This window comes from Epinephelus moara, chromosome 14 (assembly GCF_006386435.1).
Source record: "Epinephelus moara isolate mb chromosome 14, YSFRI_EMoa_1.0, whole genome shotgun sequence".
In the NCBI taxonomy this organism is placed as follows: Eukaryota; Metazoa; Chordata; class Actinopteri; order Perciformes; family Serranidae; genus Epinephelus; species Epinephelus moara.
The window spans coordinates 403,856-429,693 of record NC_065519.1 but is presented as its reverse complement, the minus strand read 5'-3'; the positions used below and the strand labels follow the sequence as shown (position 1 = coordinate 429,693).

The 25,838-nt window shown below is 43.6% G+C and overlaps 1 protein-coding gene across 3 annotated transcripts in view; it reads left to right on the top strand.

The window, feature by feature from the left end:
* Nucleotides 1-25,838, top strand: part of atrn (attractin) — a 192,842-nt gene that overhangs the window by 23,309 nt on the left and 143,695 nt on the right. For 2 of the 3 annotated variants that reach the window (XM_050062097.1, XM_050062096.1), the window contains exons 3-9: nt 1,228-1,341; nt 1,524-1,652; nt 10,053-10,249; nt 18,968-19,136; nt 21,409-21,499; nt 24,218-24,467; nt 25,022-25,205. In XM_050062097.1, coding sequence (XP_049918054.1) covers nt 1,228-1,341; nt 1,524-1,652; nt 10,053-10,249; nt 18,968-19,136; nt 21,409-21,499; nt 24,218-24,467; nt 25,022-25,205 — 1,134 coding nt within the window. Of the gene's footprint in view, nt 1-1,227; nt 1,342-1,523; nt 1,653-10,052; nt 10,321-18,967; nt 19,137-21,408; nt 21,500-24,217; nt 24,468-25,021; nt 25,206-25,838 lie in introns of those variants that run through there. The other variant, XM_050062098.1, reaches the window with a different exon arrangement.

Genomic DNA, 25,838 nt, shown 5'->3' with positions numbered 1-25,838 from the left:
CGTTAGTTCACCGCACGGACTGTTTAACCTGGCAACAACTGCAGCCGGCTCAAACGTGATTGGTCAATATCACGCGGACTACAAACAGCCTACAACCGGAAACCAGGGCTCTTCCGCTCTTCTTCCGGAGGCAAGATCTCCGGAGTTTGCCTACAGACTCTACATTCACTGAATGTAGAGTCTGTATGTAGAGACTACAGTGAAGCTGATTTGTGTTTGAAACTGTCTCCATGAAGACATGTTTAATGTGTGTGTTGAATCAGTTAAACATTAGAGCACAGAAACACCACCAACAACTAGGTTTTTTTTTTTTTTTTTTTACTTTTTCACCTTTATTTCCCCAGCATGAAAGGGGGAAAGAGGGAGGATGACATGCAGCAAAGGGCCGCGGACTGGAATTGAACCTGTGGCTGTTGTGGCAAGGATATAGCCTTTTTACATGGGACGCCTGTTCTACCTGCTGAACTATTGGCCCATTATTCTGGCCAGGATTCTTAGAAACTTGGTGCTATACAGCAAATCAGCCTGTGTTTCGTCCAGTTCTGTGCAGAACCATTGTAATCAAGGATGTATCATCAACGGAGGGCGTTGCACAGTGGAAAACAAAAGTAAACAGCAGTAGTAAATTTGTGGATTACATTGATTACCAGCAAACTTTTGGTCTTTTATTACCAGAATTAGTTTCTACCCTAAATAAATCCTGGACCAACTACTGATGAAACCGCTGCATGCACTTTTTTCCTGATGACTTCTCACTTGACTTCTAACCTGTGGAATATGACACGCCCACTGATCACAGTTGCACTTCAGGTCAAGGAGAACCTGGTACTTTTTGGTTCCAGCTGAGGGTCATACTCACGCAGAACGAGCTGCAGCGTCGCGAGCAGCATTTTGAGTTGAGCATAAAAAAGGTTTTGTGCTCAGGGCTCATTTGTTTCTGTCTGATTCCTCAGAGTTGGACCAGGAACTGTGTTAAAGAAGATACTGTAATGCTCGATCCCAAAGTTAATTAATCATTTCAGAGGGTAGAAGCAGCCAAAGATACAACAGTGTTCTTGTTGCTACAACTCACAGATTAATCAGCTGTGTCTTTGTTCTCTGAGATAAATTTTTTAAATTGATTTCCAGTTGTTTAGAATTAAAGTAACGACCAACATGGTCAGACAGATGTTCTCATGGTCATCCTCTGTGTGTGTGTGTGTGTGTGTGTGTGTGTGTGTTTTCCAGGCCCAACACTATACTGCGATTACGGTTCAACCACTTTGCCACTGAATGCAGCTGGGACCACCTCTACGTGTACGACGGAGACTCCATCTACGCCCCCCTTCTCGCTGCCTTCAGGTACGTCTGCATAGAGGTGTTTCGGCGTAGGTGTGAGTACAGGAAGTCTCTGTGTGGACTGGACTTCCTGAAGAGAAATCTGACTCTTACAGTTAAATGTCTTATCGCTTCCTTCATTTCCGTGTCAGTTTGGGAGTAGATCTGTATAAATATTAATAAAATGTTGTCACTTCCTGTTGCAGCGGTCTGATCGTTCCTGAGCGATATGGGAATGAGACGGTTCCTGAGGTGGTGTCTCAGTCCGGTTTCGCCCTCCTGCACTTCTTCAGTGACGCTGCTTACAATCTGACTGGGTTCAACATTTCCTACAGGTGAGAGAAGCGTGACTGCCTTCTGCTTTTTCATGTTTATAAAAGATAACCGAGGAAATACGGAGGTGATAATTGTTTTAAAACTGTGAGCTGGTTTTATTTTCAAAGGAAAAGTTGTGTAGTTTCTGGAACATAATCAAAAGCTTTGTCTACATCAAGCAGTGCAGTGTAGTCCAGTTCAGTTTGCCTATTTTTCCGAGGTGTTCTGGGCGTGTCCAGCTGGTAGGAGGCCCCGGGGCAGACCCACAACACACTGGAGGATTATATATCTCATTTGGTCTGGGAACACCTCGGGGTCCTCCAGGAGGAGCTGGAAAGTGTTGCTGAGGAGAGGGACGTCTGGAGCACTTTGCTCAGCCTGCTGTCCCTGAGACCCACCCTCGAATAAGCGGATGAAAATGGAAGGATGGAAAATTAATTATCAAATCAGGCAGTAACATGACAGCTTTTCTTTTCTTGGTCAGCAGCAGAGAACAGCAGGTCGAATGTAGGAAACATTCACAATAAGAGACAGTGAGCACAGCACGTAGTGGTTTATCTGCACTGCAGAAAGTTGGTATTAAAACTGCTTCAGATATTCAGAATCGATATTTTTGACAACAGCAGTCTCAGGCCTTGTCTTTAGTTTGAAGCCTCCACATATCAGGTTTTTCCTAACCTGGGTGTGTGGTGCAGCCCGGCCTCAGGGTGCGTTCATGACGGTGTCAGTCTCTGGATAAAAGAAGCTGCTAAATGACAGATACTTTGATACCCAGCCTCTGTGCAAATCATTTCTGTTTTACCGGCTGCTCAGTTTTCTGTAGGTGAAGGAGTCCCTCGACGCCCGTCCCTGGGACGTGATGACGCATACAAAGCTATCACTCTCTGCATGATTCAGCCTGCGCGCTGCCTCAGCTGGTCGACAGTGTTTCAGTGAGAGGATCACGTCAGGCTGCTGCAGCATGTTTCTGTTGCATCACTACACTGTAATCTACCGCGCCAGGGTTCCCACGTCTGTGTGACCAAACCAGACTCTAAATATCCCTCTGCCAAACCACACACACTGCTTTCTAAAGTCCGACAGCACTGACATCACTGTCAGATGAGCTGTGATACCTACAAACTAACATAAATGTTCAGCAACGAGAATGACAAGAGGTGTTCCCAAAACAGGTCCTTCACCCTCCGTCCTACAGTGACCTCATGTCATCAGATACAGTTCATCATCATAGATAATAAAACTGTGTGAACGTGCAGACAAATTAATCCACTGACGCACAAACTAATCTGTCACTTTATTTCACTTTCTCTTCCCTTTTCTTTCTTCCTCTCTGCCTCAACAACATGACCGCACTGGTTTCACTTCATATTCACTCCCAGTAGTTAAAGCAGTAACTTATTTCACAGGAACACTTCTTGCTGCTTTTCTTTATTTCAACTGATACTTATACACATATTGTTACTTTACAGCATTTTAATGATATACTCACAACACACATATCCGTGTAAACAGGCTGTGACGTATTTACTGGATAAAACATTTTCATTTATTTTATTTAAATTGGAGTTTAAAGTTTTGGTGCAACAGAATAAAACTGAATCTGATTTAGTGTAAAAACAAACCTTAAGTTTCAAGATCGGTCACAGTTTAATCTTACTTTGTTTTAAGTTCATTTTAGAGTGTGGTGCAACATGATTTAAAGTTATATTTTGATTTAATTGGGTTTAAAATGAATCCAGCCTGTATGGAAGCAGAGAAGGGACACAATAATACACAATAATTAGAACAGTATTGATGCTTTTTTATTGAATAAGCAACTGAACATCAAGTTGAGTAACGTTGCCATCACTGTGTCCTAAATGTTGACATTTAAATGCTGAATTTTTAGAATTAAAATAACCAGAATTTATATTGTACGTTTTCATGAGAATTTCTAAAACATTTGTAAGGCTCACACCTTCAGACTGACAGTTAAAATGTTCAATATTCAAGAAACTGGCAGATTGCACAATAAAATATTACAGTGCTATACATATGGTCACATTAAAATATTGATATTAACCGTTTGAGCTCTGCGGTAGAAACAGTGCCTGCGCTGGTATTTCTGCTTGTTGTGTTGTCGTTTCTTTGAGTATCTTCAATTAATTCATATCTGTTAATCTGTACAACCTGAGCTAAAAGTTTATGTGAATCAGTAAACCAGAGTAGTTGATACAATTGTTGAAATTATGTGAAAATCTTTAAAATCTTACATGTTTTTTCATCAAATTTGAAAAATAAACACACACACATTTTGATGCCAAAGATTTCTAAATGTAGAAACATGATCAAAATATTTCTTAACACTCCATAAGTTATTTAACTATAACATTATTTCCTCAGGGTCTTCATCGGTGCTTTTTTGTGTTTCATACCCCTTAAATCTGAATAACCTGAAAGTTAAAAGCTCAGGGAATTGATTAAAGCAGAATAATCTATAAACATATTGAAGTTGTGTCATAAATAAAAAAATACAACAGATATTCCTATCGACCTGCTTCTCTGCTCCTCTCGCACCACCACACCTTTTCACTATCTTTTGGACCGAGGGATGCAGAGGTCTACCAATTTGTAGGTATGCTGTGATATTAAAACTGATGAATATCACACCATGAACATTTGCTCATCTATGATATTGGAAAAAAATGCAACTAGACGGAGAATCTTAACTTTATTTTCAAAAGGGAGACTTTTTACTTAAAGTGGTGTCAAGGTTCAGTTATAGTAATAAAACGTTTGTTTTACCAAATATAACCCCTCTGGTTTCATTCCTTTAAGGCTCATTTTGATTTATGATAATTACTCTATAATCCTGGTTCACCTACAATTTTCAGTTTCAGTTTCAGTTTCAGTTTATTTTATTTACAAAAGGACAGTACACATTAATCAACAGTGTTACTGTAAATGTGCCAGTTTTAGCCAGCCGGCTAATTCGCAACTGCAGTCCTTTGACAAGATGTTATAGAGAACCACAAACCTGAAAGATAAATATATTAAAAGTAGACAGCATCATAGTATAAAATAACAATGACATAACACAGAACAGAATCCAGTCCATCAGTGCACTATAGCCATATTGGACGCACAACACAGTGACAAATAAGGTGCAGAAGCATAGCAGCACAGACAGTACATATCACGAGTAACATAGTAGCAGAAGCATAGTAGCACAGATAGCAGCAAGCGCAACAATTCACAAGAGTCATGCAGAAGCACACAATAGCAGAAGACAGGCAAGCAGCACATAATCAGCCATGCAAATCAGAAGATATACAGAGAAAGAAAGTTAGATGCAGAGCTAGACATGGCGGGCGACAGAGACACAGTAAGACTCCATTGGGATGACGATACATACCAAGCTGTATATCTGGTTATATCTGTTAAGTTTCTCAAACTTAACAGTGACAAAACTGAGCTCCTTCTCGTTGGCACCAAATCCACCCTTTCAAAGATAAACAATTTCTCCGTCTCCTTTGACAACTTCTCAGTTTCCCCCTCCCCCCAGGTTAAGAGTCTGGGTGTCATCCTTGACAGCACCCTATCATTCCAGTCCCACATCAACAATGTCACTCGCTCAGCTTACTTCCATCTCCGTAACATCTCACGCCTGCGCCCGTCCCTCACACCCAACAGTGCTGCTATCCTCGTCCACACCCTGGTTGCATCCCGTCTTGACTACTGTAACTCCCTTCTTTGTGGTTTACCACACAAGTCCATCCATAAACTGCAACTGGTTCAAAACTCTGCCACCAGAATTATTTCCAGAACTCTTCTAGTCGTATTACACCTGTCCTGCAGCAACTCCATTAGCCTCCAATCAAATACCGCACCACTAAAATCCTCCTTCTCACCTTCAAGGCCATCAACAGCCTGCCCCTCAGTATCTTGCTGAGCTCCTTCACATTAACATACCCAGCCGTGCTCTCAGGTCCTCCCACCTGCTCGCTCATCCACCATGAGGTCGAGAGCCTTCAGCCGCTCGGCCCCCCGCCTCTGGAACTCTCTACCGCAGGACTTAAAACACTCGGACTCTGTCACCTCCTTCAAATCCCGCCTCAAAACTCACCTATTCAGACAGGCACACTCCCTTTAATCTGGACTGGAATGACCTCACTGTTGCACTTTTTGACGGTCATGTTTTATTATTGTCTTTTGTACAGTGACCTTGAGTGTCCTGAAAGGCGCCTATAAATAAAATGTATTATTATTATTATTATTATTATTATTATTATTATTATTATTATACTGCAAAACTGTGAAAGCACAATATTTTCTGAGACAGTTATCGTTCCTTACTAAATCTGACACCGTTGTCGCCCTGCTTGTAGCGTAACGACATCGCACATGGACAACTTGATGGCGTGAGAGACAGACTCAGCTTTCTGTTGCACAAAAACGAAGACTCTCGTTGTTAGAGTTTTTATTATAGATTGATTTTAAACACCATCATAAAAACAACAACCTCCCACGGCCGCCTGCTGGAGATTCATTTCAGAGGGGTGAATAGTTAAGACTGGTTGAATTTTATAATCAGATATTCTGTAGATGATAAAATTTGAATCACTATGGCCTTTCTGGGCTTCCATACACCATCATTACTGTAGCTGTACCCAAGCCGTAAACTCACCTACTGTACTGAAGAGTTACAGTGTGGTACAGATTATGATGATACCCTGTGTTTTGCTTCTGATGCAACACTGCAACAGTAATCTGAACTTGAGCAACCTTTAAACACTTAGGATATAAATCAGTCGCCACAACACACTGTGCTGAATCATAACATCAGTTTATCACGCACCATAAAACAGAGTCCGTCTGCTGACCTGTTTTTCTACAGGAGCTGTTATGGACAGACATATTTGAGGTCAAGATTGAACGTTTATCTCCTCCTGGTTTGGATCACTTTTCTCCTCTGTGCTCATTTCTTGTTTTTTGAACCCGAGATTATTGGGGGAAAAAGTGCAGCTTCACTCCACCCATGTGTCATCCATTTCCTGCATGATGTCTCGTCTTGTGAGCTGTCAATGCCCCAATCTGACGTCAGCTTCTCAGAGAGCAGCTGGGACGTCTCTGCAGCATGAAAACACCTCTTTATAGATCTGTAGTCAGGAACAATCCAGTGAAATAAAGACAGTAAAATGTATTAATTCCCATGTTTATATAAAACCATCTGCCCACACTGCTGCAGAAATCTAATCCATTCCTTCCTTGTATGGGTGTGACGCAGCTCCCACAGATCAAACTAAACTTCACACAAAGTCACAAAGAGCCAGAAATGTCATTCACACTCTCTGAGCCGGTCGCTTCAGCCGGAGTAAAAAAGGAAAAGTATTCTGCAAACCAAAGTGAAGCTTGTCCGCTCCAAACATCTGCAGAGGACACAAAGGACCTCAGCATATTCCCCCATGCTCATTGGCACCGTCGCCATAGCGATGGGATTGAAGTTGGGCTGAGAAGCGCAGAGTCTGATAAAAGCAGAGTGCCCCCGGGCCCCCGGTCTTTGGTGTCTCAAAGAGGTGGAGGAGTCGAAACATCAAACCGTGAAGCAGCCGGAGGAACATGAAAGAATGACGGAGGCCCTTTGTGTCGTCTGTCTCGCTCCCAAACATGTTTGTCTTCATGAGCGGGAAAAGAAACTAACGTCTCACTCCAGCGTCTCACTCTGATGGATAATAATCTGACAGTTTACAGCCAAACTTTTGACTCTGACTTGTTTACTCTTGTTACATAAACAAACATTAACATCAGCTTGTTCACAGTTTGAAGTGTTTCACCTGTTAAAGGCTAAATGTGGAAATGTTCTACGTGTCTCCTGTCATCAACAGACTCCTAAACGCACCAAAACCAACGATGAAGTCAGTGTCTGATGTCACAGGTCAGCCTGTGAGTGATGTCACAGATCTTCTTTTGTTGTTTATCTGCCATTTTTCTAGCCTTCATATTTGACATTACACAGCACCACCTATAGAGTAGGCTGCAATAATACAATGCATCTTGATTCTCCTCTACAGCCTGTGTTTCTGTATGTTTCTGTATCTTGATGTGGTTGAATATTATTTCTGACCTACATGATTCAAGTGTTTTAATACGCTACAGTAACTTTTACATACACATATGGTTTTTTTTTTTAGTCGGCTATTAAAATGAATAAAACTACCACGTCACGTCCGTGTTGCAGTGAATGGCAGGCAATTAAATCAGTGAAGTCTGCTGAAGTCTGCAGAAAGTCTGCTTGAGGCCCCTGGTGGACTGGTTTAACTGTGGATTTGTGGACTTCCTGGGAACAGGCCGGTAAAGTCCACGAGTCTGCAAGTGCAGTGAAATTCAGACATTTGGATTCAGCTGATGTAGCGTAAAGTGCAAATGTTGCTTTCTCTCTGTGAAGTTAAAGCAGGAGCAGCTTTCCAAAGACTTCTTTAGTTTTTGTTTTCAAACGTCTTGAATTTTAATTTTTTACCCTTTTTCCAGCTGTGTGTTCTTCAGTTGTCTTTGTGCACTGCGCTGTTGGACGTAAAGCCTTTCAAAGTGTTTTCATATCATATCATCTTAACAAAAGAGCATTTTGCAGGTGTATTAAAGGGATAGTGCACCCAAAAATGAAACTTCAGCCATTATCTACTCACCCATATGCCGAGGGAGGCTCAGGTGAAGTTTTAGAGTCCTCACATCACTTGCAGAGATCCAAGGGGAGAGGAGGTAGCAACACAACTCTGTTTTTAGCCTCATTGTAGCCTGTAGCTCTAACTGCCTCTCTGGGCACAGCACTCACGTGTGTGCGCTTGCGCGTGAGACCAGCGAAAGCAAGTGAACACACATGAAGGCGGTGCACATGTCTCAGATCTCGTCTTTTGAGGCTAAAAACAGAGTTCAAATGAGGTTTTTCCAAACAACTTTTTATGTCGGGGCTTCAGGACACTTGGATCACTACGGACGAGCAGTATGGAGATATTTTGTGGTTTCAATTATGTGTTTTTGGACGTTTGAATCTGGGGCGCCGTCAGCCTCCATTAGGTGGAGTTGTGTTGCTACCTCCTCTCCCCTTGGATCTCTGCAAGTGATGTGAGGACTCTAAAACTTCACCTGAGCCTCCCTCGGCATATGGGTGAGTAGATAATGGCTGAATTTACATGTTTGGGTGCACTATCCCTTTACCATCAGCCTCACACCCAAAATCCAGCATTGGTGTCACTTCTGTAGTGCAGTGGTTCCCAACTGGTGGGTCACAGGTCCTAAATGGACCGCAAGTGACTCACAAACATGTCAGGTTTGTAAAATGTGCACTTTATTTTTAAGTACATTGAATATACAGCGCAGAGCTTTTATTGTGAAGTGCTGTCTCCTGCTGTAGAGTGAGTGATCAACGGAGAGATACGTGACAGAGACAGCAAACTAGCTTGACGACATGTCCAAACACAAGTATGATGCTGAAGATATTAAACTGTGTGGACCTCTGGAAATCTGGACCAGTTGGGAATCATAGCTGTAGTGTGAGCTCAAACATGCAGGATGGAGTTTGGATGAAGGCGTAGTTAAAGGGGAACACCACCTGAATTAAGAGGCTTCAGACTTTATACCCTATGACATCACTAATGTGAGTTTAAACACTCTAGTTCTGGATTTGGGAGAGTTTACTCATATTTTTTGGGCTTTCTTAGACCACAGGAATAACATGTATGAATTCTATGAAATGGGCGTAGTGTCCCTTTAACTGTGGGCGACAGCTGAGCCCATTTTCAGGATGGACTTGTTGCACCTTTGTTGCCTCTGCACCACAGAAAGTCAAACAGGAACAGAGACGCCCTCTCGTTTCCTGTTTGTTCCGACACCTGAAATACTGTTGATGCTGAAGAGAAACATGAGGTCCAGAGTCAGAGGAGAGTGTGTCGCTGTGATTCCAGCTGTATGATGTTTGTATGTTCAGGTCTGTGTGGTTTTATTGGCTCACAGTGTGTCCTCTGGGTGCAAACAGAAACAGCTCAGTGACAACAGAAATGACCTGTTGAGATGTGCGGAGCTGTTTTACTGCAGATTGGCTGAGTTCACCATCTGCTCCTCTGGGCCTGTGGTGACTTTATGTCTGCCAGTTACCTCAGCCTCTGGCTCGATGCTGTGTCGCTGCAGACGGCCCTCTGAGATGAATGACAAGTGTTGAGGCGGGCGCTTGACCAACTGATGAGGGAGGATGATGCCAGTAACAATCCGTCCTGCTGTCTGAAGGGGAAACGTTACAGCTTTAAGGCCGCACACGGCCGAGGAGCTGCTGCACCACAGCAGATGTAACCCAGCGGTCGAGAGGCGTTCCTGATGTTTTATTCAGGAACTTATTCAGGATGTGCATCTTCTCACCTTCTCTCTGTTTCCTCCTCTCTCTCCCTCTGCAGGGTGAATACATGTCCCAACAACTGCTCGGGGCGCGGCGAGTGTCGTGTGAGGAACTCCACAGGTGCGGTGTACTGCGAGTGTGAAGACAAGTGGAAGGGGCCGGCCTGTGACGTCCCCTACTGCCTGGCTGACTGTGGCAGCCCTGACAGAGGTCGCTGCGAGGGCAAATCCTGCGTCTGCAAGCCCGGATGGCAAGGTGGGCCGGCACTGCAGCCGCATCACTGCAGGCTGTCAGTGATGTCACCTCGTGTCTCATACATACAGCAGGTACTGAATAACCACAGTGTCATCAGGTTGGCTGATGCCAAGTCTTCCTCAGTGACTTCAGGAAGATCCTAACTGGCTCTGTGTTCTCAGGGGTCGATGATAAATATATATATCTGCCAAGATTCACTGTTAACAGCCTGAATTATTAATACAGGATGTTCATGGAAATACAGTTTGCTCTCCTCGGATTTTCATTTCTGCTTTATGGAGCAGACACAGTGCTGTCAGGAGTGATGCAAGAACTGTAGATAGGCAGATAGACAGGAAGGTAGGTGTACTGTGCAGCCCTAAGCTGATGGCTAAACACCCAGACACACCTATAGTTGGCTGTCGGTCAGTGTTGGGCCACCGGTGAGTATCTGTATAAGTCACCACAGTGTGTCCTGCACCGTTGCACCTGGTCAGCCCCAGATACTGAATCGGCATTGAAAATTAAAACAACAAAATTTTGGTGGCAAGACTCAGTTTAACAGCATCCATACATACAATAAAAGGAAATATTTTAAAAGTAAACGGTCACATATACATCATAAAAATAAAAATGACAGTTGTTGTTCTTATTTCACAGGAGCAGTGTTACGGCGCTCACGGTTAACGTGCAGGTTGTTTTGGAGGCGGGGGTTATGGGAAAAATCATTTTCAGTTTGTTGGTTGATGGGCGTGTGATTGTGCGTCTGCCTGAGGGGAGGGTGGAAAACAGGTGGTGTCCAGGATGTGACTGTGTCTCCTGATGTAACAGCCCCGTCTGTAGAGACGACTTGAGCGGACGTCTCTCAGGTTAGTAAGTGGGGAGCCGGTGATTCATTGAGCCGTCTTAATTATCCGCTGCAGGTCCTTCCTGTCTGCAGCTACAGTACTCAGACTGTACAGTGGTATGTCAGGACGCTCAGTGCCGGAGGAGGAGGTCATCAGGAGGTTTTTAGGGAGTCTGTCGCATTTCAGGGTTCTCAGGAAAAACAGGCGCTGCTGGGCCGTCTTCACCACATGGGTGGGGCTCAGGCTCCAGGTCAGGTCCTCAGACATGTGGACTACTGGCAACCTGCTGCACCTCATCTCCGCTGGTTGCACAAAGCACCTTAAGTTTGCTCCTTAAGTATGACACTTAAGGTTTAGTTTTTCCATAGCTGAGGAAATTACTTAATGGTGTTGCTAGGAATCTCTTAAAGTTTAAAGACGTTCAGATGTTCACTGTACTGAGAGAGATTTTAAGTAACTTCTTAAGTATAAGTCTAAGACAAGGAGAAACACTTAAGGAAACTCTAAGGAGAAGACTTAAGGATGTTTTGTGCAACTGATTTTATTTAAAGGAAAATTTTTATTAAAGGTGCTTTGTGCAACAGATCAATGTCTTTGCACCGTGCAGACAGCAACAGGACCAGAGTCCAGCGTAATGTTTCCCTGAAGTTGATAATGATTTCTTTTGGGGATTTTTGTGTTGAGGTTCAGATCATTGTCCCTGCACCATGCAGACAGTGACTGTGCGTCCCCCCTGTAGGCTGTTTCCCTGTCCTTTGATACACAGAGCTGTTGGGTCACAGTCAGAGAGGTGAATTCACAAACTATGCGACTTTTTCAGCTGTTGAACCAACGTAAGACAAAAAGAAACTGTAATTTTCAAAGCACCTGTGATGGTGAAATGCGCCCCTGACTGCACCGCAGTGCAGACAGCGTCTTGGGTAATTTGCACACGTTTGGCGCATAAATGGCTTTTTAATGTGTGAATGAGCCTCAATGCAAAAAACAGTCCAATTCACAAAGATCAGCAGCGACAGACACACACAGTGAGATCATCAGTGTCTTCACAGAGTTGGTGGAAACTGAAGCACTTTTATTCGGGGTGTCACGCCGACTCCCCAGTGATCCTGACAGCTCAGCCGTCGCCTCTGCAGCTCGTCGGTCAGGACTGGCAGCTTCAGTTTGCTCTCTGCTGTTGTTCTGCCTTCTGTGTTCTTGGTGCAAAGGAAACATCCGCTCTGCCTCACAGATAATTACAATCAGACGCAATAAAAACACAAATTGCCCCCTGCTGCAAAACTTTATGGCCTCTCCTCCTCCCGCCAGACATCAACGGGCATATGCACGCGCTTCATACAGTAACCCATTGTTCCCAATACTTCGATATATTTAATCTTATTTCACTGCAGAACTCATTCGCTCAATCCCTCCCTCCCTCCCTCTCTGTCTGTTTATTAGACCACAGATTAGCCGAGGGGTGCGTTTGTAAATCCAATCTGACGCTCTGCACTTAAATGCGAGAGCTGCTGTTGGAAGACACTGTCTCTACATGAGTTAACCCAACGGTGAAGTTCATCACACATTCACTCCGATGGTGTGGCGCTCGGGATAACCAAACAGTTCACTCCAACAGCAAATTCCTGAGCGGTCCAGTTTGTGCCAGAGTGTGCTCCAGCACTTGGAGTGAGTGTTTTTGAACGCCCTCAAGAATTAGCTGCTAGTCACCCCACGGTCCCTCCACCTCACTCCCTGCTGCTGTGGACAGCTTTCCCGGGAGGAGAGCAGCTCTGGAGACGGAGCTCCAGTCGCTGATCGAAGTCAGTCAGCTCAAACTTCCTGGTACCAGATGTCACAGCAGGCTGGTGTCATAGCCACAGTGTCAGGTCTAACCTGTGTAACAGCAGCGACTGAAAGTTCGCTGATCCAGCGAGGAGTCGGGGCTGTCTGGTCCCTCGGAGCTGTGGGTTTGATCTGGCTGGATTTGTGTTGCTGCAGCTGCTGACTGGTTGTTCAGAGCTGCTGCCCACTCTCCTCCCAGTGAGGTGGTCTGTAGTGGATGGGAGTGAGGCGGAGGACACACTCTGATTTGAGGCTCTAGCTAACGTTGGCTACATGAGCGTGAACTTGAAGCAGCAGCCGTTAGCAGTGCCGGTTAGCAGAAGGCTAAACTATCAGCAACATTTTCTCTCTCTTTATTGATACTGACTCGTGTTTTATTTTGTTTCTTGTCAGACTCTGTTTGATCAGTCCGTCTTCCTTTATGGGTTGCTCTGCAGTGTGAGAGTTGTTGTCAGTGCTGGAACTTTCTCTACAGGATTCGCCTCCATTGATTCAGACTTTCATCGTCTGAAGGGACGTGCACGCTCATCTGCATCTGTAGATCAGCCAGTAGGAGCGCCCTCTCTCTGAAATGACCAGTGACTGGACAAAGCCTCCTGGAAGAGGAGCCAAGAGGAGGAGCAGAAGTCCAGTTTTCTCTCAGTGCACTTGAATTACAACACGTTCGATGTTTATTATGGGATTTTTGCCCAGTGAAGCCAAAATGAAACTGCCGACCACAGCAGCAGCTTTAAGTGTCCAGTGTACCACCCACTGAGAGAGGCTGAAGGTGCAGTGGGACACAGCTCGTATAAACAGTGAAGACGTGTGTAATTAAGAGAAAGAAAAAGGTTTCTATGAAAGATTGTTTGACTCGTCCTCCTCCTGCTGCAGTGAGGGATGGTGTTCAGGATAATCTGGGTCTGAAAGGACGTATTTTTATTGGAGATATCTGTTAAACAAAGTCCTGATTTCAGGATTTCAGTGAATTCTTCGATATAAAACCATCCTTCAGTCTACAAATACTAAGAAAACCTGATTATTCTGTAAAACATGTGAAGTCGGACAAACAGAACAAAAAGGATCTGATTTTTACCCCCCAACACCACAGTGAACGTTTTTGTGTAATAAAAAAGAATTTAAGAAGAATCTCGATTCATTTCTAAATAACAATGATTCCCTTCGCGTTCACCTCATGCTGCGTTCACTTGTTCTTGCTGCAGAACAATCCCAATTTCTATCAAGTGTTTCCTTTAACAACAGGATCATCCGCCCCCCTGATAGAAAATAAATATTTGTTTATTGTTATTTACTCATTCATTTTAGCTCAGTGTGAGAGCCTTTACTGTGTTTTCCTGTCGCTTGGCTGCGTTTCTGTCTCTCCTCCTTTCTCAAGAAACGCCACATAGGTGACGTTATGTGAGTTAACAACCTCTCATTACATTTCAGTAAGTGCAATAAAATCTTCCAAATAAGTGTAAAACCAAAGACAGACACATGTCGACCCCAAACTAGTCGAGCTGAAACTGACAGGCTCCTCCCCCTTTAACAGTCGTGTGTCGTCTGTGCAGCAGCTCAACGCGTCTGTGTTCAGAACATTTGTAGCTTTAAAGTGAATCTCTGTGGTTTGGCGTTTAGTCTCTCTCCTGCGTTCAGACATCTGCCTTATTTTACCGTGTCATGTTTACTTTCAGTTTGATAGGATTCATGTTCAGTTACTGCAGATGAAAACCCAGTATTTCCTGTTTTGGCAGCTTCACAATAAAAGCTATCCAATAACAAAACAACATGGACTTTTATTGTGAAGAATGTTCAGGAAATGAAACGCCCACTGTTTTACAGCCGCTTATATCAAGACAGAGGCATCATATAATGGTCAGTTTGTGTTATTAATTATTATTATTGTTTTTAATGTACAGCATTTTAGTACATGGCTGTGATGTAGGGCTGGACGATGAGACGTTTTAAGGGGACAGTACAGAAACACACACACAGTGGGGAAGGTATAAACAGAATTAAAAAAGAAAAGAAATTACTGACGTGCAGGATTACGTCGGTTAGAGGTTCTGAATTGGATTAATTTTCGATTTATTGCCCAGCCCTACTAAGTTTCACTTGAGCATCTAAGAGTGCAATAAATGTTTGTTTTTTCTTTTTATAAATAATAACCATGTTAGAGAATCATGGTCTCAATATTTAGGGAGAAAAATTGTGATTAATATTTTATCAAGAATCGTGCAGCCCTAATTGCACATCACCTTTTTCATCATAGATTCTCTGACACTATTTATTTTTTAATAATTTTCATATCATAAACTTTGAGATAATTTCATGTAGATTTTCCTTTTAATCAAACCCAGGAATAAATAAAAACTGTTCCCAGTAAATATCCGTTGCAGCAGAGCTCTGAGCGGCTCCTCTGAAGCAGTTGGAGGTTTAGTAAAGAGTGTGACTGACTTTATCCGTCCAGATTTTGCCTGTTTATCTGGTGATTCAACCCAGCGCCTCTTCAGCAGCTCTAAGCCTCCACCAGTGTTACGGAGGCTCCTGCTGCCCCCACAGCCTCCATCTGCTGGAACCTGATGGACTTCACATGAACTTTCTGCAGCATCAGCTTCCTGCTCTGTTTTATTTATATTTCCTGAGATGACCTGACACTACTGTATCTTTGAATCAGACCATATGGGCGTCCTAACAGCTCTATTAGTTCTTAAACGGCTCCACTGCGCCGCTCTGCACAAGCAGAGACAACGGCTTAATTTAACTGCAGTTATATCAGCAGCTCAGTGTGCTCACCATCTAATTACTGAAGCTGAGGGAGTTGGGAAACAGACTGGCGTTTTCTTTAGCCTTTATTACCCTGTCATGGTGTGTTAGCCGAGGAATAGCGCACTTAGTGTACTCCGTGCTGCCAGCTCCCAAATGAACTCATTTTCTACAACAACCAGTGCAGACGCAGACAGATGCCTGTTTAGTCAAGCCAGTCGTGCATTTAATCTCTCTTTCACAGATGTGGAGCCTTCAACAAATTACGTCTATAAGGGAAGTGAGGCTGTTTTATTTATAGAAATAATAACCAGGGTGCAGAGGTACTTTGGCGTGCTCGGTGATACTGCAGGAAGATTGGCCACCAGGGTTTTTTTGTTTTCAGCCAGTGAAAAAAACAAAAAGGGGAACGGGTTAAGTGACCTTGATTGTGAATCACAACACTTCCTGTGCTGGCACGTGGCCACTTCGGCATTGTTTGGATAATGATCAATAAGCAGCTCCCCCAGCGGGTCACTTCCTGTTTCTCCTGTATGATGTAGTGGAAGCAGTAATTAGCTGGTAAATGTTTTATTCCAGGCAGGTTTTATCTTCGTCTTTCATCAGGCAGGACAGACAGGACCAACAAACTGCCCCTCAACCTGTACGGTTTAAACGATCAACTGGGGCGGGGCCAATCTTTCTATTTCTGACTTTGCAGTTGTTTTCCAAAGAACGTCTCCGAGTCTTTTCCCCTCATTGAGAAGTGATTCCGGTTTACGGTGCCGTCATTGTTCTTGTTCAGTAACAGGGGACGGCTGCTCCGGCTGCTCCGGCCAGGGCCATCCGTCTGGAAACAAGTCATCAAATCCAAAAAGCCTTAAAGGGATAGTTCTGATCTTTGGAAGTGGCGTCTGTGTGTTACCTACAGTAGATGGACGTCAGTGCACCGCCAGTTTGGAGAAGCAGGCTGGAGTACTGACACAGAAGCTCAGCTAACGTACAGTTGTGGACAGAGGCAGCAGGAAAACATATCATAGCCACCTAAAACAATCAATATCAGTTTAGTTTGCACTGTATTTAGAATATTTTCACCACTTCATCTCGCTGTCAGACCGCTGCTTCTGACAAGGAAGTCGTTCCCCATCAATGCTCTCTTCAAAGCCAGACTCCACTGACAGAAACAGTTTCTCAGTGGAGTCTGGCTTTAAAGAGAGCGATATCACAGCTTCAGTTCACTGTAGCTGTCTGATGTTAAGGTAAAGCAGTGAAAATACTCTAAATATAACTGATATTGATTTCTTTATGGGGCTCACTGCTAAAATATATGGGACACAGACAGGGTGTGACATATCTGCCTCAGCAGAGTGCGTCCATTATCAACTGAAGCTGCTACACTGACCATGGAGGCCATGTTTGCCTGCTCCGGCATCACAACACTGATTCTCTCATTTTACGTGGCTGATCTACTTTAACGCCTCTGCGCCGATGAAAGCTGTGACCCAAGGCATTCAGTTTTCGGGTTGTCCATCTGTCCCATTTTTGCAAACTTGATATCTCAAGAACAACAAGAAGGAATTTCTTCAAATTTGGCACAAACGTTCCCTTTGAGTCGAGGATAAGTGATAAGAATTTGGTGGTCAAAGGTCACAGTGACCTTTTGTCTCTCTTATTTTTTGGTGAACGTGATATTTGAAGAAGGTTTCTCAATTTTGGCACAAATGTCCACTTGGTCTCCTTGATTTTGTTGGTCAGCGGTCAGTGTGACTTCAGTGTTTTTGGCTTTAACTCAAGAATTCTAATTCTGAGGGGAGACATTTGGGAATTTCTTCAAATTTGACGCAAACTAGATTAGATCTTGGTGGTCGAAGGTTTCAGGTCAAGGTCATTGTGACCTCACAAAACATGTTTCTATGCCTCCACGCTGGTGATAGCTGTGGCTGTAGGCTTTATGTTTTGAGGTGGTCCATCCATCAGTTCGTTGTTCCATCCTTGTAAACATGATATCTCAAGAACACTTCAAGGGAATGTCTTCAAATGTGGCACAAACATCCACATAGACTGACGAATAAACTGATGAGAATTTTGTGGTTGAAGGTCAAAGGTCAGTGTGACCTCAAAACATGTTTTTGTCCATAACTGAAGAATTCATTCACTAATTCTGACCAAACTTGACACAAATGTCTAACAGGATAAAATAATGAGGGTCAAAAGGTCAAAGGTCAGCTTGACTGTGACATCATCATGTTTTAACGCCATATCTCAGGAACCGAAGAGATACTGAATTGGTGACTCTAATCTTGAAACTGTGCTGATCTTATAGATCTTCTGTGTGGGCCCAGACATGAAACAAGTTGTATTTTAAAATGTGTTACGAACACGTTGTCGAGATTTAAGAAAAAGAAAGTGCAGGTAATGTACAGTAACCTACAGAACTCCTAAGACTAACCGAAAACCTGGAGACTAAACTTCCCTGATGCTGTCTGCTACACGGACATTTATTCCATCAGTCTGAACGTTGGTTTCAAAAGTAAGACAGATTTTCTTTTGGCCAAAAATGTCTCTTTTGATAGTGAAGGTTGCCGACCCCTGGTGTAGCAGGTGAAACACCCTGCTCTGTCCTGCCTTCATGATGCGCCACGTCCGTGCCCCCGTGTGTTCTGGCTGTTAAAGATGTTTTGCTTCTGCATCCTTCCACAGCAACACATTACCGCTACTCCCGCTTCTCCAAACTGGGGACGATCCGACTGACGTCTGCTGTCGGTAACACACTGACTGTGGATCAATACGTCACACAACCTCCCTTCAAAAGATCTGAACTCTCCATTTATCAGTTTGTTTCCTGAAAGACAGTTCAGGTAGTTAAATCTCGAATGAATGGAAAAAATAAATTAAAAGAACGAATAAAGTTTTGTCCATTTTCTTTACACAGCAGATAATACTTTCTGATGCTAAATTACTCCACCTGTATAATCGCTCAGTTATCTGAAGGCTTTAAACGCTTCTTTAACCTCTCTGCCCTCGTCTTTCACCTCTCGCTTTCATTATTCAGGAGAAATCAATAATGGATCATGTTTTTTTTTTTTTTTTCACCTACACAGTCAATTCATGGGAAGTTTCTGTACGCTGCAGGACGTTAAAGTGAACTGATGAAGTCTGTGGAAGTTTAATCCTCCTTTGACGCAGGAAGCACAGACAGATTCGATTTTTTGTTTTTATTTGTATTTATCTGGTCTGTATTTATTTTCCTCTGAAAGGTTGGAGCTTCGTGTTTATCATGTATGAGTGATCTTCCTGCATCATCTCATCTCCCGTGGAGCCCTGACTCTGTGGTTTCCTCCCTCCTCAGGTCCAGACTGCTCCGTCTCAGTGCCTGCCAACTCCTCCTTCTGGAGCCGGGAGGAGTACACTGAGGCCGGGCTGGCGAGGGCTTCCCACAAGGCCGTGGTGGACCAGGGCATCATGTGGGTTATCGGAGGCTACGTCTTCAACGCCTCCGACTATCACATGGTCAAAGCGTAAGTACTCTCCCCTGTGAGCGCGTTTGGCTGCTGCTCTCCACCAACTCGAGTCCTGCTGTTGCTATGCGACTGTAGGGAATGTGCTTCTGAAACACAGCTTCTCTGTTGCAGAAATTTCAATATTTTTAACTTCCACGCCTGTTACACTGAGCGCTAAAGTAATACTTGGCTGTCAGGAAGTCCTGCAGCTTCTTCCTGAAGGCACTGTCTGTTGAAAATCAACAAGAACACGGCTCAGCACAGACAGCTGTGTGTCGGGCACACACACTGAAGGATGTAATTAAAACCGTAAAATTACAGGATAGAGCGACGCTCCTTGCCCTGAACTCCACCCAGGACGCTCACACTTATCCCCTCGGCTCATAGTTTGGTTTTATGGTTGCATGCAGGCCGAGAGCCTGTTATTTCTGCTCAAGGTCAATCACATGAGACTGTATAGGAGCTCTGTGCCAGCTCTGCACTGCTTCTTCACAGAGGGATCAGACGATAGCAAAACGATCCTCCTCAGTGCAGCTGTGTAGCTTGTTACTGATGGAGCTGCAGTGTGTTTCACTGCTTTCTTACAGTCTGTGAAATAAAACCAAACCTCTGATCTGAAGGAAAGAAACACAGTGAGGCCCTGATGACTCTTCTGTCTGATGAGTAGTAGGCACGTAGGTTCAGCAGGTTCACATGTCAGAGGCTGCTGAGACTGTGCTCGTAAAGGTGAAAAGGGAAGCAACATAAAACCAGATGTTTGGTGAAATAAAGTTATTTATTAACAAAGGAAATCAACTTAAGTCAAGGCCAGACTACAAAGGAAAGGGCTCGTGGGTGCTGTTCAACTCAAAGAAAGGAATTTAACAAACAGAGAGCTGCTAATCTTATCCAACAAAATCAAAAGCGGAAATGAAAACCCAGCTGTGCTAAATGTCTCGGTGAAAACAAAACACAAATAAGAGGAAGATACACTTTGTTTGTTTTTTCACTCTGTAGTCATAGATACACAGGCCTGAAATACACACACATGCACAAACAGGACCCATACATGCATTAAATGGAGAGATGTCAAAGCGAGGGGCCCAAAAATCTGGCACAAACGTCCACTTGGACTTAACGATGAACTGACTGTTGTTAGTGGTCGTGGGTCAGAAGTCAGGGTCACTGGGATCTTGTCTGTCTTATTCGCGTGTACGTGATATCTCAAGAACAGCTTGAGGGAATTTTTTTTATTTGGCACAAACATCCACTTGGACTAAAGAATAAACTGATGAGCATGTGGTGGTTGAAGGTCAAAGGTCAGTGTGACCTCACAAAACATGTTTTTGTCCATAACTCAAGAATTTACACATTCTGACAAAACTTGACACAAATGTCTAACAGGATCAGATAATGAAGGTCAAAGGTCAGCACAGCAACCACGTGGGTGTTTACTTAAAATGATCCAGTTAATTCATGTAGTACCAGGTAATATAACATATACCTCCAAACCATCCGTGACGAATTATTAAACATTATCACCTGTCAAGTCTCAATATACACACAGTGAAGCTGGCGGCAACAATTCACAGTTTTTATTCACAAAAACAGAAACCTGACTTGTGTGCAGAGTTATAAAACCACAGGGTGCTGATTCTAGTTCACCACAGTCCTTGTCGTTTTAATGCAACATTTTTTAATCAAAATGTTTAAAAAACGACCAGATCTTTGTTTATATTTTGTTGAGTTGTGTACTTAGTTATCCCGCATGTTTCCAACAGTGTTCAAACTCAGAAATCGAACCCACAGAGCAGTGAGGAGAGGACGTGAGAGGTTGTAAGCAAAGGTTTGAAACATGTTAATAATTCAATGTATGTATTATGTGAAGCCCCATTTGGTTTTTTGCAGTTATACTTGTGGTCACTTGGGAAAAAAAGTTGTATATATAAATTCTATTTTTCTCAATTTTTGAAAATATTTTCTAGATATAAATAATTGTGTTTTACATTTGAAAAAGTCATGACATTTTTTAAGTTCCTCCTGCTTAGAGCCCTGATTTAGCTGTTTACATGGAGGTCGTATTTATTGCAGTGATGAAGATCTGACAGGAGCAAAGAACAGAGACTGACACTGCTCAGTGACCTTTGACATTCTCGGAGACAACAAAAAATAAATAGTGATAATAATAAATTAATAAAACAAAAACCACCATCTGTGCTAAAATAACCTCACGTAGTGTGACTGTCACATGGTTGGATTTCTTTAAAGCTGTCCTGTGATGTCACCTCACCTTCCTGTTGTCTCTCTGCAGGTATAACCTCAGCTCCAGGAGCTGGCTGACCCTTGACCCCTCCGTCCACACTGTCACGCCACGATACGGCCACTCACTGGCTCTTCATGAGGTGAGTAGAGGGAGAAGTGTGTATCCTCTGTGACTCAGGATGTACATAAAGACAGCGTGACTCCACACTGTGCTGTGTGATATTATCCTGGTGTCTTTACATGCAGCTTCTCAGTGTGATCTGAAGAAGAGCTTCAGAAGAGAAAAGACCAGTTGACAACTAAATGAAATGAGGCAGAAACATTATAAACTCTGCGTCCTCTTATTTATGCTTTCAGTGGAGTCTGTCTGTTGTCTGGAACTAATATTTAAATCTGAGGGTTTTGATATGCTGCAGTGAAGTGCTGAAGCCAGAAAGACTGTGCGGAGCCGCTGATGGAATAATAAATTAGGGAGAGGAGGATTCAGAGGAAGACGCAGCGTGTCTGCTCCGAGGTTTCAGAGAGGCGACTTTGAGCCGCAGACTGTTTGTAATACACAAATTGCATCACGGCGTGCGGATGTGCGCTGCAGCTCAATGTGGGCCTCACAGACAAAAGTGGAATCAAATCAGTCCTGATGCATGACAGATAGAAGTGATTTAAGTCTCGCAGCAGCACATAATGTACCGATTCAGTCTCTCAAGCACACGTTGCCTCGCCGCTTTATAAACAGATGAAGACGCCACGACTCCTCTGTCTCTCCTGGAAACAAATAATCTGAGTGTTTGTGAAATCGAGTTGTTTCCTGTGACTTTAATACGACCGCTAAACGCTCTTTTTGTTACGATGATATGATGAGAGAACTCTCTGAGAGGCAGCACAGCAGGTTGGGGACTGTTCATTACTTATACGAGGGGAGGCGGGTCAAATAATTGTTGAAGCACCGGGGAGGGACTTATTTATTTATTTTGGCTGAGGAGAGGGGCAGAGAAAAAAGTTAAATAAATATAATTAAATAGTTAAATATAGTAAAAATAATAATAATATAAAAATAATTAATTAATAGTTGTATTTTGTGTTTATTTTACTGCCAATTTTTAATGATAACATGCCTTCCTAACTCTGGCAATTTTCCAAATGTGATGTAATTTTCATGAGGTTTTTTTTTCTTGACTTAAAATTTTATTTTAAACAAAGTTGGAGCAAATTTTCCAGCATAAAATTGCAAAGTTTTCAGGGTTTTTTTCCCTCTTTTTTTTTTTAAGATAAAGTAATAAAGCGATCAAATAAAATAAAACATTAACTGTGTGACCATTCATATATGCAGAGGTGGTGTTAGTGGTAAATTAAATAAAGATAAACTTATAAAGGATATTTTAACCCTTGACAAAACTTTTATTGGTTACAATATTAGTCAAGAAGAAATAAACAAATATATTAATTGAAATAAATTAGAATACATTTTAAAAAACAAAACTAGGGGATCTAAATCAAAGTACATTTGACCCCTAAAGTCCAATTCATTTGATTAGTGTGAACAATGCGTACCGTACCTGGGCTCGGTACGCCGCTCTGTGCCTGAAGTCACTTTAAAAGGTGGTCTCCAGTATGGTGTATGTGTACTCTGGTACACAGGTACACATCAGGTGTGAACACCAACAGAGAAACAGCTGTTTCATGACACAGTGACATACAAACCAGTCAACTCAAACTTTGGGGAGTGGGCGGATTCAAAGGTCTGAGAACTGAAGGCCTCCTGTGACGCTGCTCTGCCAAACCAGGCTCAAGAAACCTCGTTAGCTAAGGCTGTAACTTAGCACCTCTCCGTACGTGTTGCATTATACGTGACAAATATAACATGGACTTCCCTGGGTGAGTGTGACCTCTCCTATCTGAAGGGTGTGTGGTCACCGTTTAGAACGTCTTGCCTCCGGCGACGTCCTCCTGGCGCGTCCATTGAGCTCAAAGTCCTCCCAGCTCTCTGCCCAGGTGCAGCTAATAGCGGCTAATGAGTTAACACCACCAACCCCTAAATGTGACGTCAGTGCTGACCCTTCTTTCTGCCACCTGCCTAAACTACACACCCATCTACAATACATTTATCAAACTACTAACAAAGCCATCAGAACACCTCTCGTTGTCAGAAAATCAACCAAATGTACAAAAAAATCAATCACGTCTAAAACTGAACAAATCAGCTGTGAAGCTCACAAACTGAGGTACAAACACTGCTCATGGTAAAAACTCTCAGGACGGTCTCAGGAGGGTTCCTCTGTCTGCAACACTGAACACTTGATTTGTAACCTGTGTTTATTTTTAGTATTAAATCAGGAGAGTAAAACTTGTGGCTCTGAATATCAGGAGGCGTCATCATGTCTGAGCTCCAGAGTCAGACTGACGTGATCATGACCTGTCTTATTATTCACATCTCAAGGACAGATGGAAAGTTATCATCGCTCAGCTTTTATTTTCTTGGAAAATCCCAGGTTGTGTTTAAGTTTCATTATTAGATTTCATTAGATTGATGGTTCATGATCACCACAGTGGAACTGGGCTTTAATCTGGGCTTTGGTTCAGTCCTGATCCGTCAGCGGGAACACAGTCAGTCTCAGTTTTGGATGTTTCCTCAGGAAAAGATCTTGTCTTGGCTTAAAGAACTCGCCTTTAGAGGCACAATCCTGTTGGAAACACAGAGATGTCCTGGTCAACGGACAGCCAACCAAATACAATCTTGGTGGTGGATCCACAGAGGATCATCAGGGTCGTGTTTAACAAAGTCTTTGAAATTTAAACTTTCATGTGTCGATGTCACTGGATGTTTGTTGAGTCTGACAGTATGATCTGACTCTGCTCCTCAGGGGAAGATCTACATGTACGGAGGAAAGATCGACTCCACAGGAAACGTCTCCAGCCAGCTGTGGGTGTTCCACATCCAGAACCAGACCTGGGTCCTCCTGAGCCCGCGAGCCAAAGAGCACTACGCCGTGGTGGGACACTCGGCCCACATCGTGCCTCCCGTCCAGGAGGGGGCCAATCCTGTCATGCTGGTGATGTTTGGACACTGTCCTCTGTACGGATACATCAGCCTGGTGCAGGAGTACAACATCGGTAAGTGGCGAGCAGAGAGCTGCAGGTCTGTGGACTCGTCTTCACACCTGTGCTCCAAACCTTTAGCTGCTTCCTGACTTAATATCCTGCCCTGATAAATCAGTTTATAACAACCGCAGATTAACAGCGGCCACCAAGACGAAGCTAACGAGCTTTGGACTCTGTTCCTGGTTGGCAGGCGCCCAAACTCAATTAAGAGGTCTCATTGTTTTCTAAAAGCCAATCTGTCTGAGAGAATGGGGCGAACGAAGCTGCCGCTGTGGCCGATGGACATGAGCGCATGTCCTGTTTGCTCACAAATGATGGTGATTATCGTTACCTGAATGGTCACCAATAAAATCTGATGGCAGTTTGATGCCACTTCTGCACTCGTGATGCATTTCAGGAACAATAAGACAAGATTTATATCAGCGTAACTGTCTTTAGCTAATAAAGCGCAGTGTAAACTGAGTTCAGCTGAAATCACCTCCGTGACAAAGACCTGTCTGAACCTCTCTGCACTCTCCTTCACTTTGTCACATCATCATGTTCTGTTTCTTTGTGTGACCCTTCAGTGAAGAACACATGGAGCCTGGTGTCCACAGACGGCGCTCTGGTCCAGGGCGGCTACGGCCACAGCAGCGTGTTCCACCCCAGCACCAGAGCCATCTACATCCACGGAGGCTACAAGGCCTTCAGCGCCAACAAGTACGGCCTGGCTGGAGACCTGTACAAGTTCGACGTGGACAAGAGGAAATGGTGAGGATTTGTTTTGGGGCGGGTAAAGCAGAGTCCTGCACGGGTCATTTCTGAAAACCTGTACCCACCTGCCCACGGTAAAGCTCAGTACCAGAACCGACCTGTTACCCTTCATTATGTCTCAGTCAAAGAGTCTTGCGTCCCGACCCTCCACCTGTGATTAAACCCCCCTCACCTCCAGTCCCTCACATGAAGCTGGTTCTCCGTTCTTGAATTGGACGTCTCTTTGACTGGATGGTGAAAACATTCAATCACTGCCAGGTTAGGAAACATGTTAGCATGCTCCTTCCACCACCATCAAACCTACAAAGGATCTGAACTCCATGTAGGCTGCCACCTCGTTTACATCTGGATCTACATCTGGGTACGAAAGATGTGGCTTTATAAAAGGTTTAAGACACCACTTCATTGTCTCTCCTGAATAATCCAAGCATTTGTGAAATAGAGTGTTTTTTTCTTGTGACTTTAAAGGGATAGTGCACCCAAAAATGAAAATTCAGCCATTATCTACTCACCCATATGCCGAGGGAGGCTCAGGTGAAGTTTTAGAGTCCTCACATCACTTGCAGAGATCCAAGGGGAGAGGAGGTAGCAACACAACTCCACCTAATGGAGGCTGACGGCGCCCCAGAT